Source organism: Capra hircus, chromosome 15, assembly GCF_001704415.2.
Source record: "Capra hircus breed San Clemente chromosome 15, ASM170441v1, whole genome shotgun sequence".
Lineage (NCBI taxonomy): Eukaryota > Metazoa > Chordata > Mammalia > Artiodactyla > Bovidae > Capra > Capra hircus.
Window position 1 is genome coordinate 77,896,180 of NC_030822.1, and position 14,960 is coordinate 77,911,139.

Sequence of the window (14,960 nt, forward strand, 5' to 3'; positions counted from 1 at the left end):
TGGAAATAGCACCTCCTAGAAATGGCCTTATCATTGCTTCCTACTTTTGCAAAATGCAATGCAAAAGTAGGAAGTCAAGAGATACCAGGAGTAACAGGCACCTTTGGCCTTGAAGTACAAAATGAAACAGCATAAAGACTAACAGAGTTTTGCTAAGGGAACACATTGGACATAGCAAACATCCTCATCCAACAACACAAGAGACAGCTCTATACATGGACATCACCAGATGGTCAACACCGAAATCAGACTGATTATATTCTTTGCAGCCGAAGATGAAAAGCTCTATACAGTCAGCAGAAAAAAAGACTGCGAGCTGACTGTGGCTCAGATCAGGAACAACTTATTGCAAAATTCAGACTTAAATTGAAGAAAGTAGGGAAAACCACTAAACCATTCAGGTATGACCTAAATCAAATCCCTTATGATTATACAGTGGAAGTGAGAAATAGCTTCAGGGGATTAGATCTGATAGAGTGCCTGAAGAACTGTGGACGGAAGTTCATAAAGACGTACAGAAGGTGGTGACCAAAACTATCTCCAAGAAAAAGAAGTGGAAAAAGGCAAAATGATTGTCTGAGGCTTTACAAATAGCTGAGAAAAGAAGTGAAAGGCAAAGGAGAAAAGGAAAGATATACTCATCTGAGTGCAGAGTTCCAAAGAGAGCAAGGAGAGATAAGAAGCCTACCTAAGTGAACAATGCAAAGAAATAGAGGACAAGAACAGAATGGGAAAGACTAGAGATCTCTTCAAGAAAATTAGAGATACCAAGGAATATTTCATGCAAAGATGGGCACAATAAAGGATATAAACAGTATGGAAGCAGAAGATATTAAGAAGTGGTGGCAAGAATATACAGAAGAACTATACAAAAAAAAGATCTTAATGACTGGGATAACCATGATGGTGTGATCTTTCACCTAGAGCCAAACATCCTGGAGTACAAAGTCCAGTGGGCCTTAGGAAGCATCACTATGAACAAAGCTAATGGAGGTGATACAATCCCAGCTGAGCTATTTCAAATCCTAAAAGATGATGCTGCGAAAGTGCTGCATTTAATATGCCAGCAAATTTGGAAAACTCAGCAGTGGTCCCAGCACTGGAAAAGGTCAGTTTTCATTCCAATACCAAAGAAGGGAAATGCCAAAGAATGCTCAAACTACCACACAGTTGAGCTATTTTCCAAGCTAGCAAGGTCAGGCTCAAAATCCTCCAAGCCAGGCTTCAACAGTATGTGAACTGAGAACTTCCAGATGTTCAAGCTGGATTTAGAAAAGGCAGAGGAACCAGAGATCAAATCGCCAACATGCATTGGATCATAGAAAAAACAAGAGAATTCCAGAAAAAAAAAATATACTTCTGGCTCATTGAACATGCTAAATCCTTTGACAGTAGGGATCACAACAAACTGTGGAAAATTCTTAAAAAGATGGGATTATCAGACCACCTCACCTGCCTCCTGAGGTATATCAAGGCTGTATATTGTCACCCTGCTTATTTAACTTATATGCAGAGTACATCATGCAAAAGGCCAGGCTGGATGAAGCACAAGCTGAATTCAAAATTGAGAGATATCAATAACCTCAGATATGCAGATAACACCACCCTTATGGCAGAAAGTAAAGGTGAACTAAAGAGCCTCTTAATGAAAGTGAAAGAGGAGAGTGAAGAATCTGGCTTTAAACTCAACATTCAAAAAATGGAGATCACAGCATCTGGTCCTATCACTTCATGGCAAATAGAAGGGGAAACAATAGAAACAGTGACAGATTATTTTCTTAGGTTCCAAAATCAGTGACTGAAGCCATGAAATTAAAAGATGCTTGCTCCTTGGAAGAAAAGCTATGACCCACCTAGAAAGCATATTCAAAAGCAGAGACATTATTTTGGTGACTAAAGTCCATGTAATCAATGCTATGGTTTTCCAAGTAGGCATTTATGGTGGTGGTTTTGTTGCTCAGTCATGTTTGACTCTTGCAACCCATGGACCGTAGCCCTCCAGGCTTCTCTGTGCATGGGATTTTCCAGGCAAGAATACTGGAGTGGGTTGCCATGCCCTCGTCCGGGGGATCTTCCTGACCTAGGGATTGAACCTGGGTCTCCTGCACTGCAAGCAGATTCTTTACCAATTCAGCTTCCAGGGAAGCCCTTAGTCATGAAGAGATGTGAGCATGTCAGCATAAAGAAGGCTGAATGCCGAAGATTGATGGTTTTGAACTCTGGTGTTGGAGAAGACTCTTGAGACTCCCTTGGACTGTAAGGAGATCAAACCAATCAATCCTAAAGTAAATCAACCCTGAATATTCGTTGGAAGGACTGATGCTGAAGTTGAAGCTCCAATACTTTGGCCAAATGATGTGAATAGCTGACTCACTGGAAAAAGCCCTGATGCTGGGAAAGATTGAAGGTAGGAGGAGAAGGGGTGACAGTGGGTGAGATGGTTGGGTGGCATCACTGACTCAATGCACGTGCATTTGAGCAAACTCCAGGAGATGTGAAGGACAGGCATGCTGTGCCAGCCTCAGGGGTTGCAAAGAGCCAGACAGGACTGAGTAACTGAACAGTAACAACGACAGAGATTTTTAATACACATCCTAGATAACCACAAGGTCCTACACACCTTCTAGTGTCTGAGGTCTCACTTTTGTCCTGTCTCACTCCTAATGTTGTCATGCCCAAGTTCGTGTGCCTGACATAAACTAAGACCAAACAAGCCAAAATGGATGAGTATGGAGCCAAGAAAACATTTGTTATAGAACCATGCAAGGAGTATGGGGCCGCTCTCATTCAAAGATGTGAACTCACTAATAGGTTTTAAGGAAAAAGTTTTAATAAGCAAAATTTGGGGAGAGGGAGCACTGCAGGGTGTGTAACCCTCCTCTGATTTGGTGGTGGTGAGGTAACAGGGATCTCAAATCATCAGCCTTCTGGCTCCAACCAGTCTTAGGTCTAAGTGTTTATTTTAAGCCTGATGTAATCATCCTCCACTTGGAGGAGGGTAGCTTCAGTTCTAGCAGAGCTCAGAGTTATGTATCAAATTGTTACACAAATCCCCCCAGGAGGAACCAGGCTCAAGTCCCATCCTGCACTGCCATTCTTCCAGCATTCCTCACTCACCTAAATAGTAACTGTTTGAATCTGCCCTTTGGAACACAGGGTAGGTCTAGGAGATGGAAACATTTTTCCTATAAACAGGAAATGGGGGACAAAGAAAGGTGTCTGTACCTGGGGTGGAAGGGAAAACACAGGATCCTGCACAGTTTCAAACCCCCATTTTCTCTGATACTTCTCCATCTTGAGGGGTGGCAGAGGACTTCAGTTTTAGGGGGACTTGGTTTCACTACAACTTTAGGAGGTTTATCAATTGTATCCACCTCTGTCCTTCCTGCAAATTGCCACTTTCCAAAATAGAGAACTTCAGAACTGATCTATGGGAAGGACCTAGGAAACATCTTATCCTGCCAATTTGTAAATAAGAAAACACATCCAGAAAGTGGCAGACTTGTTACTATACCCAAGGCCTTCTAACTCTGTCTCTGATGCATATGGCACTTGAAGCCCACACCATGCCCAGAAGCCTCCCTGGCTTCCTCTCCCACATGTAAAAGACAGTTTTTGCTAACCATCCATAGACTTTGCATAATCAGGTACTTATCTACCTTTTCAAACATATAACCCATTGTTCCTGTATATAGATTCCTTTCCTTTCTGATACTTTATTCACTAGTCTTTGAACCATCCACATTTACCTCCACATGTACTTTTGCTGGGGAATCTTTAGTTTTTTTAATTGATTTCACCTAGAATATCTTGCTCTAGTTTTATCCCCTGCTGTAGATCTTGTGTTTTGAAGTCTAAAGCATGCCTCATATGAATATGTGAAACATTTAACCAGTTTCCCCCAATTTGACTATGGCCAAATTTCTTTTGATAGAAGTCATAAATATCTACACCATATTCTCAAGTTTATATAAAAATGGAAAATATTGGGAAACATTCACTTAATGTATTCAACTCCCACAACAGTGATTTCTTAACAGCTGGCAATTTTAGCCTATTAATTTCTCACTTGGTAAACCATGCATTGGATCTGATCTCCTCAAATGACCCTTCCTCCTGTGTCTTTTATTTATTTATTTATTTTAAAATTTAATTAATTCATTTTTTTACTTTACAATACTGTATTGGTTTTGCCATACATTGACATGAATCTGCTACAGATGTACATGAGTTCCCAATCCTGAACCCCTCTCCCACCACCCTCCCCATATCATCTCTCTGGGTCATCCCAGAGAGATGCACCAGCCCCAAGCATCCTGTATCCTGTATCGAACCTAGACTGGTGATTCGTTTCTTACATGATAGTATACATGTTTCAATGCCATTCTCCCAAATCACCCCACCCTCTCCCTCTCCCACAGAGTCCAAAAGTCTGTTCTATACATCTGTGTCTCTTTTGCTGTCTCGCATACTATAGTGCACACCTATCCTGACTTTCTCTGAGTTGAAGCCTGGGGGATAGAAATCGGCCAGAAGAGGAGAGATGTGGAAGTCACAAAGAAAAAAGGAAAGGCTAGAAGATACCAGAGGAGAATGAATTTGTAATATTTCCTCAACCAAAAATGGAGATTAAGAAATACTACCTGAAGACTTTAGTTCTTACAAGAAAATTTGCATACCAGGGATTATTTAAAATATAAATTGAACCCAAGGGTGATTTTAATGTTTTGTTCCTGGCCACTAAGCCTGGAAACCAGCACTTAGCAGTTTAAAATAATTAGAAAATCAAACGCCTTTATTAGAAAATGAAGATTTCTTGGCCCATGACTTGCTGCACTGAGTATATTAGCATTTATTATGGACTCAGCTCCATACTCTCTTCTTATGTGTTCTGCTAAAGAATTCTTAGAGATATCTACACAAATACAGTTTACTTAAAAAGATAAAAATTAACTTGTAAATTCTGAACTGTAAGAAGAACAGAAAGCTCAAAATCTTAAATTAAGTGGTTAGCTGCTTATCCATTGCTGATGTTCAACTACAATATTCAGGAGATATCTCAGTGTATTAAGTTTTAAAGGCCTATGTAGTTTTTAAGTTGATCATCAAAAACAATAGAATTTAAGTGAATGCCAATAAAACCAGTGAATTATAAACAGTCTCTCTTCCAGCATATTTGACCAGAGCTATCAATAAACAAAATTGTGTTTCCTAGGATTTCAGGCATGAACACTAATCTATTAACATAATGTTCTACCAGAGGACCCTAGGAGAATATGAACAATTTGGACACCTATTGAGTTACTCTTAATAGAAAACTGGACATGTGTGCATTTCAGGAAATAAAATAACATTCTTAATGTATTTGCATTAAAATATTGCTTGTATATCTATGACTAGTATGATTTTTGTCATAAAAATCCAAGTTATATAAATAAACTACTCTGCCTATCCTTGCCCATTTTCCCCCCATACTTTGACTCCACGTTAGCTGATATTTCCAGTGGTAAAATTGATTCTTGCCACAAAATACATGTCTCTACTCCCTTTTCCCCAAAACCCAACACTATTGAACTAAATAAAGTGGCAGAGTTTCACCCAACACTGTACAGTTGCCATCCTGTCTTCAGTGGGATGGTGAAGACCAAGACTACAAGCAAAAGCAAAAATTCTTACATCAAGATGAGCTCTCTTTAGGCTTTGTCTCTCTGCCTCCCCCACCAACAAGGCACACTCCAAACTCTATAGCAGAGTAGCCCCTAAGCAGGTCCAGAAAGTGTCAGATTTGTCACTATATCCAAGGCCTTCTAGCTTTCTCTCTGATGCACTAAGACACTTTCAGTCTCCACCTGCTGGGAGGAAAAGCCCCCAGCTCCCACAGATCACTTCCCAGGAATCCTTACAAATGCTACCAGATTGATCATCTGCCTTCACATAATTTTACATGGTTTGGTTTGTAATTTACTGAAAGCACTTATGTTATGAGGGAAAACTATATATGATCTTCAAATCTAGTATTTTGAACTATTTGGGATCATTTTAAAGTATCTTGCAGGTTTAGGCATTCTGTTGAGGGCATTGGTTCTAAATAATGAAATAAACTCATATTGGAAAAAAAAAATCTGGTTAACACTGACCCACCAACTGTGGTGTTCATCGAGATGGGTGAAGGTGTGAGGGCGAACATAACATTATTGATTTCAGGCCCCAAAGGAGACAGCCTGTGGACACTCCAAAGCAAAAACGTCAGAGGAGGATATCTTCTACTAAAAGCCTGCAGGGAGACAGCCAAACAAAGAAGCACCAAGAGCAGAAAAAAAAAACAAAAAAAACCCAAAAAAAAACCACACAACTGAAGTGCCACTCCATTTCCGGTTTCCGGTGGCTTCTAGAAGGGACAGGGTAAAAGCCAGTTTTCAAGGAACAGTGTTCTAAAACCAGGCCCGCAGAATGCCCCCAACCTTGTCAGACAGCTGCATGTATTTGGGGAAGTAAGTCTGTATCATTGTGCACCTTTTAAAACTGCAGTTGAGTACTAAATAATGGAGTAGCTTTGTTTGTAAGCAATATTTATTTTTCATGAAGATAAGAGGCAAATTACATTTGTTACAGAAAACACTATGAGAGGAAAAGCTGCATGTTACCAATATAACCAAAAAAAAAGAAGAAAAAAAACAGAAAAAATTCTACTTATGAAAGTGCTCTGCCCTATAACATATTGAACAGAGGCATTATTCCAGGTGAGTGAGCCACACAGAAATGAGGATTTATTAGGATTTGTTTTGAAATGTAATTTGTACGGTGAGCTTTTTATTCCTTTGATGGCAATGAAGCAGATTTATTGGCTACATGTTGGAAGTGCAATAGATAACAGATAACCAAGGGAGAAGTTTTCATAAAACACTCAGGAAAGAAAAAAAAGAAGTGAGTGAGACTGCATGCTTACATGGCAGCTAATAAATAAAAAGTCGAGACAGGGCTTTAACTGAAAACCATCCTGGTTATTGCAGCTTGGAAGGTTTATTGAAAATTGGGTAGAACACTCTAATTTTTCATACTTAACAGTTGAGCCAGTTAGTGATATAACTCAAATTTTGGTTTTGGTCCAGCAATTCTATGTTTTCACAGGAAGCTTTCAAGAGGCTTGCAGGGAAAGAATGGTTACTGATTATTAAAGGGTCTGGCTGTGCTCTTTCTGACTGCACTCTGGATTTTGGACAACTCAACAATAGAGTATTTATTTTTACCAGTCATCCTTTGAGGTAAAAACACAGGACACTTTCAGGGAAATTTTGAAGGAATATCTTCAGTAAGCATTGACCTTTTAAAGAGCTTATCAGAAATGAGCTCCTAAAGATACTTGAGAACTTGGTCCTGAAAGCATCATGCTCAGAAATCCAAATATATATAGGCTGCTCATCTGACACTGAGACTTAATGAGTCCCAGTTACACATCCCTCATTCGACTTGTCTGTGTTCAGTAGGGCCCTGGACTCAGGGAAGAAACCAGCTCTCCTTTCTTCTTTCAAGGTGAGAAGAAAAATGTCCTTCTCTCTGAGCGGCTCCAGAGCTATCTTGATGTCAATATTGCTCTCTTAGAGTCTTGTTTTGGAGAATGATGAATCACTTCCTACGCCTGTAGTCAGTCCCTGAGGCCTTAACAGACATTAAGGAGCCAAGGAGGAAAAATTACTCTAAGTACCAATAATAACTATCAATGCAAAAACCATTTCCGAGGGTAGAGCAGGGCCAAACTTGTGCTCTCACAAACTGCAGTGAGGCTTCTTAGAACAAGTGCCATAGATTTGGAAAGAACCAGAGACCCCAGGTCTCCTTTCACTTGGTTCAGAAACAGGAATTCAACTGAAATGAATAGTGAGTACACAGTTAGAAATTTACATCAATGAAATTGGGTTGCTTTAATGCAAAAAAAGCTTCTGGGCTATAAGTAATCCATGATGGCTTGCCAAATATAAAATGCCATTGTATATATATATATACACATTGTCTCATTTAATAATGACTCATGCTGAAGACTGAAGATGTCGCTCAGTCGTGTCCGACCCTTTGCGACCCCATGGACTGTAGCCTATCAGGCTCCTCCATCCACGGGATTTTCCAGGCAAGAGTGCTGGAGTGGATTGCCATTTCCTTCTCCAGGGGATCTTCCTGACCCAGGAATTGAACCCACGTCTCCCGCATTGCAGGCAGACGCTTTACCATCTGAGCCACCAGGGAAGCTCATAATGACTCATAAACAGATATATATATATGGAAGAGATAGGAAGAGATATGGAAGAGATAGGAACACAAAAGCAAGATACATAAAATTAATTGGCATAATCTGGAGAGTATGAATCATTATCAAAAATGGATCCCAATCAAATAGTCCATCCCACTCCCAGTTATGTTAATATTTCAATGCTCACATTTTTTTACTTTCAACTTCTTAAACTTTTCAGTGAGCATTGTTTTGAAAGGCTCATACAGAGTCCCCATGACATTCTCCAAAGGAGTTACTTTTGTGGAGAGGTTTTGAGAAGAAACAATTCAAAATTCTGCTTCAGCTTATACATTTTCTCTCATAGGATAACAATAATAAACCTTGTGAGTATTTTTTGAAGACAGGTGTTAATGAGTTTGCATGCCTCGGCAAGATACACTAAGAGGAGATTTAAGGGCTTTATTTCTAAAGCGCCTATATTATGATGGCATGCTTTTGGAGACAGGTAATTATTGTCTATATAGGTAAGTATGTAGTAGTACATCTCATGAGAAAAACGGCTAGGAATGTATCTTTTCCCAGAAACCATATTTCCCTCTTTTTATAATTAAGATGTATGCACAAGAAATGCTCATTTATTGGATTTTTAATATAAAAGGTGCTTTCTTTAAAAGAGCAAGATCCAAAATTGTTTTGTGATTCAAAACTTAAAAATAAACAAATTAATCTTCCAAATCTTCCAAAGACATGTTTAATGTATTTACTATGTCCCTTATTTTGTCAGATTTTAAGAGTCTAAATAATTAAACCATATGTAAGCTCTGGTGTACCTGGTTATATATACTCAGTAAACCATTTGGTCTATTTACACAGAGACATGGAGATGACATATATCCTCAGACACTATTATTAAATGCAATCCTATATTCTTGGATATAGAGGTTGATGATATGCCTTTCTACTTGTCATGGCACTAACAAAGCTAGATTGAAAGTCAGCAACCACTTGTATTCATTGCTTTTCAGGCTAATAGTAAGTTCGGTTGCTGGTGGGAAAGGGGTCTCTTACCACACCCTCCTTAAAATAAAGGTTCTTTTGTGTTTAATGAAAGTACATGCACAGTCTCTTATCGAGGTGGTCTTGAGCTGCAGATACAGTCGCACCGCTCATGATGATCCAACTGGATGTCAACGAGAGCCATGTGCTTCGCTCTGCCCCTCCTCTTGAAATGGCCAGGTTCAAACTTTAACACCTAGGACAAGAAGCATTTCCTGTTAGAAAGTACCTGGGATTTAACTCAAATACATACCACTTATTCTCTTTATGAAAACTGGTTCTTAAGCCTTTGAGGATCCAATGAAATCTATGGGCTCACTATTAGAATGCACAAGTACAAATATTGTTATAGACAATCACCGACTCCTTAAAGTAATGGAATCCACTGATCACAGAGTAATGCATTACCTATGTGCAGGCTCATGAGGAGCACAGGTGTCTGAGCACGTATTTACTGATAACTTTCTAAGGGCCTGCTTTGTGCCAAGTGCTGTCCCAAATATTATTAATATCACAAAGAGTCTTCTGACTAAAGCATGTGTTATGGATAAATACAATGCTGAGACAATACTCTGCAGACAGGACAACGAATACAGTTGTGACCTAATATGCTGGTATGGCGACTTCTCTGGAGAGTGGTTAAGAATCTGCTAGCCAGTGGTCTGGGAAGATGCCACGTTCCACAGGGCAAATAAACACTGTGCCCCAACCGTGGAGCCCGTGCCTGGAGCCAGAGCTCTGTATACAAGAGGCCACCACAGTGAGAAGCCCTTGCACCGCTGCAGAGCAGCCCCTGCTCACAGCTGGAGAAAGCCCGTGTGCAGCAGCAAGGGCCCAGTGCGCCACCCCTGCCCTGCCCCACAAAAATGCTGGTGTGGCTAGACATGTTGGTGAGGTAAGACATTTTGCCTCCTTAGTGGTCATAAATAACTGAAAATGTGTGTATGTTCTTACATATCTGTTAAGCTATATCAAATAATACCCTTTACAATTCAAAACAGATCATGTCCCACTAAAATGTTTGCATATTAATACCTTTAAAACAATCCAACATTTCTTGAATAAATCACATCCTTAAATGTTTACATTAATAAGTGTAAATGTGATTTTTTTAAGTTTAAATAGAAGCTAACCCTTCATCCCTAGTGTGGCCTTCACTGAAGTCAATATTTGCTTCAAATTTTGCTTCGCTTGAATTTTTTCATTTGAATATTTGCTTCAATATTTGCTTCACTTGAAGTCAATATACATAAATACTTGTTTTCCATATACAGTCAACTTAATTGCTTCTTTATTTATATTCTTAGGCTCCTGTTAGCTTTGATTTTTGATTCTGTTCTATTTTCCCTTTTCAACTTTAAACTCTGCATGATACTAGCATACAACTATGTAGCATTTTGTAGTTTTAAAAAAATTTGCACATATGCACTATTTCGTCTGTCCCAAGACAAACCTTGTCATAGAGAAGGCGTCTTTACTCACAGTGTATAGGCTGAAGAACTGAGGAGGCCAGGTGCCCGGCCTTCTGTCAGCAGGGACCTGAGAGCAGTGTGTTCCCTAGGCTTCCAGCACACTAGGACCCAAGGACCAACTCATCTCTAATGCAGCTGCAGCTTCCTTCTGTATCTCAAAGGTGTGGCAGGCACACGTGTGAACTGAAATGGGGCCCTGATGCTTGGTATATTTTGCTCCAAGATGAAGATTAGATGCGAGGAAATCTTGTTTTCTAGGCTGTATAACTTTTCATGGCACTCCCCCTTGCCCCAATTTTTCTACTGGATTGTCTTCCTAGCAATGTCCTCATCCTTGTGTTACCTTATGTTTCAAGTTATAAGCAAATCAAAACCATCTACTAGGAAAACAGGCCTAGAGCCCTCAGTCCCCATGCATCCACTTTACTTTAGCGTTTGCCTTTTCAAAACATTGAGGGGGTGATATTTCTTTATTTGGCTACATTGCATCTTAGTTGTGGTGCATGGGATCTTCACTGGGTCTTGCAGGAGCTTTCACTGGGGTGCACAGACACTCTAGGTGTGGCACATGGCCTCCAGAGTGCACAGACTCACCGGTTGTGGCATGCAAGTTTAATTACTCCACAGCATGTGGGAACTTAGTTCTCTGACCAGGGACTGAACCTGTGTCCCCTGCATTGCAAGACATATTCTTAACCACTGGACCACCAGGTAAGTCCCAACATTCAGCCTGTTTTTCTGTAAGAGTTCTGTGGGGCAGGTCATTTGTTCAATGTTCAGTAAAGTAAGGAACCTGGGCTCTGATAACACAGTGTGAAATACCTTGTCCCATTTGGAGAAGAGCTTCAAAAGGATATTTGTACTTTTGTGAGTACAAACTGGGGTTGGGGGATAGGGTGGGAAGAGATGGCCTAGAAGAGTTCATGAGGGAGGCACAAAAATACCAGATTATGGTAAAGCTAGTCCCAGTGCCAGTTTTGATAGTTTGATAGTACCAGTTTTGATAATTATATTATCCTCATTACCTAAATTCCACTGAACATACACTAGAATCACATAGTTTCATATGACATATGCTTTCTCTCTATTAACAAATGCTTTGAGGGCAAGGATAGCAAAAATAATGACTAACATTTGTGAGTATTTGTTAGATGCCACACACTGTTATGACTGGAAGTATTAAACATTTTGTGTATCACTGTAACGCTATGATATAGGTACTTTTCTAATACTGTTTCAGATAAGGGAAGAGAGAGACTAAGGTTGCAGAGCCAGTGACTGGTGTCACCAGTGTTTGTCTCCATGTGGCACAGTGCATGCCCTTACCTGGAAGGTGGAGTTTTGTCTGTTCTGGTCAGCAGCATTGGGAACACAATAGGTTTCCAGTGGGATGCACTCCGGTGGCTATGGTGGGTAATGCTGCCACGTCACAATATGGGGACCTATATTCACGGCCTCTTTCCTGTCTCCTCCCTACATCGCTTCTACCCCAACCTCCAACAAGGGGAGGGGCGCAAAACAAACCAAACCAGAGGCCAAAATGAAGTGGCCTATGCTTTGCATCACTTGCAAGTCTTTTACGATTTTGAAACAGAATTTCAAGTACTGAGAGCAGAGTGATCATGATATTTTCCTTTTGTTGCTCCCATGTTCACTCCTGCTTCACCTCTAAAGAAAATAAAAACTGTTGCTTCTCCATGAAAAACTAAGTAACCAAAGCATGGATGCAGTGCATATTGTATTTTGGGATATTAAATACCCTGCTACAATAGATAGGAAAGCCCTCCAGTGCCACACTTGGTCAGAACACCCTGGAAGAGCTTAAAGCTCGGGTTCCTGCAACTTTGCCAAGAATTTCTCTAATATTAGTCACTATTTTCCAACCCTTATAAACCAGATCTGGAGGTTGAACTATTCAGGGGAAGAAAATGATTCCCAAGAAGCCGAGCAGATGATAAATATTCTCTTTATTCCTATACACTAACAATGAGAAAATAGAAAGAGAAATTAAGAAAACAGTTCCATTCACCATTGCAACAAAAAGAATAAACTACTTAGGAATATATCTACCTAAAGAAACTAAAGACTTATATATAGAAAACTATAAAACACTGGTGAAAGAAGTCAAAGAAGACACTGATAGATGGAGAAATATACCATGTTCATGGAACAGGAGAATCAATATAGTGAAAATGAGTATATTACCCAAAGCAATTTACAGATTCAATGCAATCCCTATCAAGCTACCAATGGTATTTTTCACAGAGCTAGAACAAATAATTTCACAATTTGTATGGAAATACAAAAAACTTCGAATAGCCAAAGCAATCTTGAGAAAGAAGAATGGAACTGGAGGAATCAACCTGACTGACTTCAGGCTCTACTACAAAGCCACAGTCATCAAGACAGTATGGTACTGGCACAAAGACAGACGTATAGATCAATGGAACAAAATAGAAAGCCCAGAGATAAATCCACACACTTATGGATATCTTATCTTTGCCAAAGGAGGCAAAAATATGCAATGGAGAAAAGACAATCTCTTTAACAAGTGGTGCTGGGAAAACTGGTCAACCACTTGCAAAAGAATGAAACTAGAACACTTTCTAACACCACACACAAAAATAAACTCGAAAGGGATTAAAAATCTAAATGTAAGACCAGAAACTAGAAATAAGAACAAAAATAAACAAATGGGACCTAACTAAAATTAAAAGCTTCTGCACGACAAAGGAAACTAGAAATAAGAACAAAAATAAACAAATGGGACCTAATTAAAATTAAAAGCTTCTGCACAACAAAGGAAACTATAAGCAAGGTGAAAAGACAGCCTTCTGAATGGGAGAAAATAATAGCAAATGAAGCAACTGACAAACAACTAATCTCAAAAATATACAAGCAACTCCTGCAGCTCAATTCCAGAAAAATAAACGACCCAATCAAAAATGGGCTAAAGAACTAAATAGACATTTCTCCAAAGAAGACATACAGATGGCTAACAAACACATGAAAAGATGCTCAACATCATTCATTAGCAGAGAAATGCAAATCAAAACCACAATGAGGTACCATTTCACGCCAGTCAGAAAGGCTGTGATCCAAAAATCTGCAAGCAATAAATGCTGGAGAGGGTGTGGAGAAAAGGGAACCTTATTACACTGTTGGTGGGAATGCAAACTAGTACAGCCACTATGGAGAACAGTGTGGAGATTCCTCAAAAAAGTGGAAATAGAACTGTCTTACGAATCAGCAATCCCACTGCTGGGCATACACACCGAGGAAACCAGAACTGAAAGAGACACATGTACCCCAATGTTCATCAAAGCATTGTTTCTAATAGCCAGGATGTGGAAGCAACCTAGATGTCCATCAGCAGGAAAGCTGTGGTACATATACACAATGGAGTATTACTCAGCCATGAAAAAGAATACACTTGAATCAGTTCTAATGAGGTGGATGAAACTGGAGCTGATTATACAGATTGAAGTCAGCCAGAAAGAAAAGCAACAATACAGTATACTAACGCATATATATGGAATTTAGAAAGATGGTAATGATAACCCTGTATGTGAGACAGCAAAAGAGGCACAGGTGTATAGAACGGTCTTTTAGACTCTATGGGAGAGGGAGAGGGTGGGATGATCTGGGAGAATGGCATTGAAACATGTATAATATCATATATGAAATGAATCGCCAGTCCAGGTTCGATGCATGATACTGGATACTTGGGGCTGGTGCATTGAGACGACCCAGAGGGATAGTATGGGGAGGGAGGAGGGATGGGGGTTCAGGATGGGGAACACGTGTATACCTGTGGCGGATACATGTTGATGTATGGCAAAACCAATATAATATTGTAAAGTAATTAACCTCCAATTAAAATAAATAAATTTATATTTAAACAAATAAATAAAAAGACCATTATCAAAGCCTAATAAGTTGCCACGACTGACATCTATAAAATCAGTGCTCCGTTGATTTGCTTCCTCATTTAATGAGAAATGAAAGTGTGTGATTTGGGGTAAAAGCCGCGCCTGGCCAGTTTTCTCTAACTGGTCTCCTGATTGTTCAGGGATTTTCCCTCTGTTTTATATTAAGCCACGTTAGCCCAGTATATATGTGTCTTGCTGATAAGAGGAGAAAAATGAATTGGCAGACACTTTTCCAGACAAGACAGGAAAGCACTATTTGAACAACGTGGAAATTGG

The 14,960-nt window shown here is 39.7% G+C and overlaps 1 protein-coding gene across 5 annotated transcripts in view; it reads right to left on the bottom strand.

The window, feature by feature from the left end:
* The window catches only part of PDGFD (platelet derived growth factor D), a 281,305-nt gene continuing 275,186 nt past the window's right edge, over nucleotides 8,842-14,960 (bottom strand). For all 5 annotated transcript variants that reach the window (XM_018059901.1, XM_005689356.3, XM_005689355.3 and 2 more), the window contains one exon: nucleotides 8,842-9,476. In XM_018059901.1, coding sequence (XP_017915390.1) covers nucleotides 9,351-9,476 — 126 coding nt within the window. In that variant the 3' untranslated portion in view covers nucleotides 8,842-9,350. The remainder of the gene's footprint in view (nucleotides 9,477-14,960) is intronic.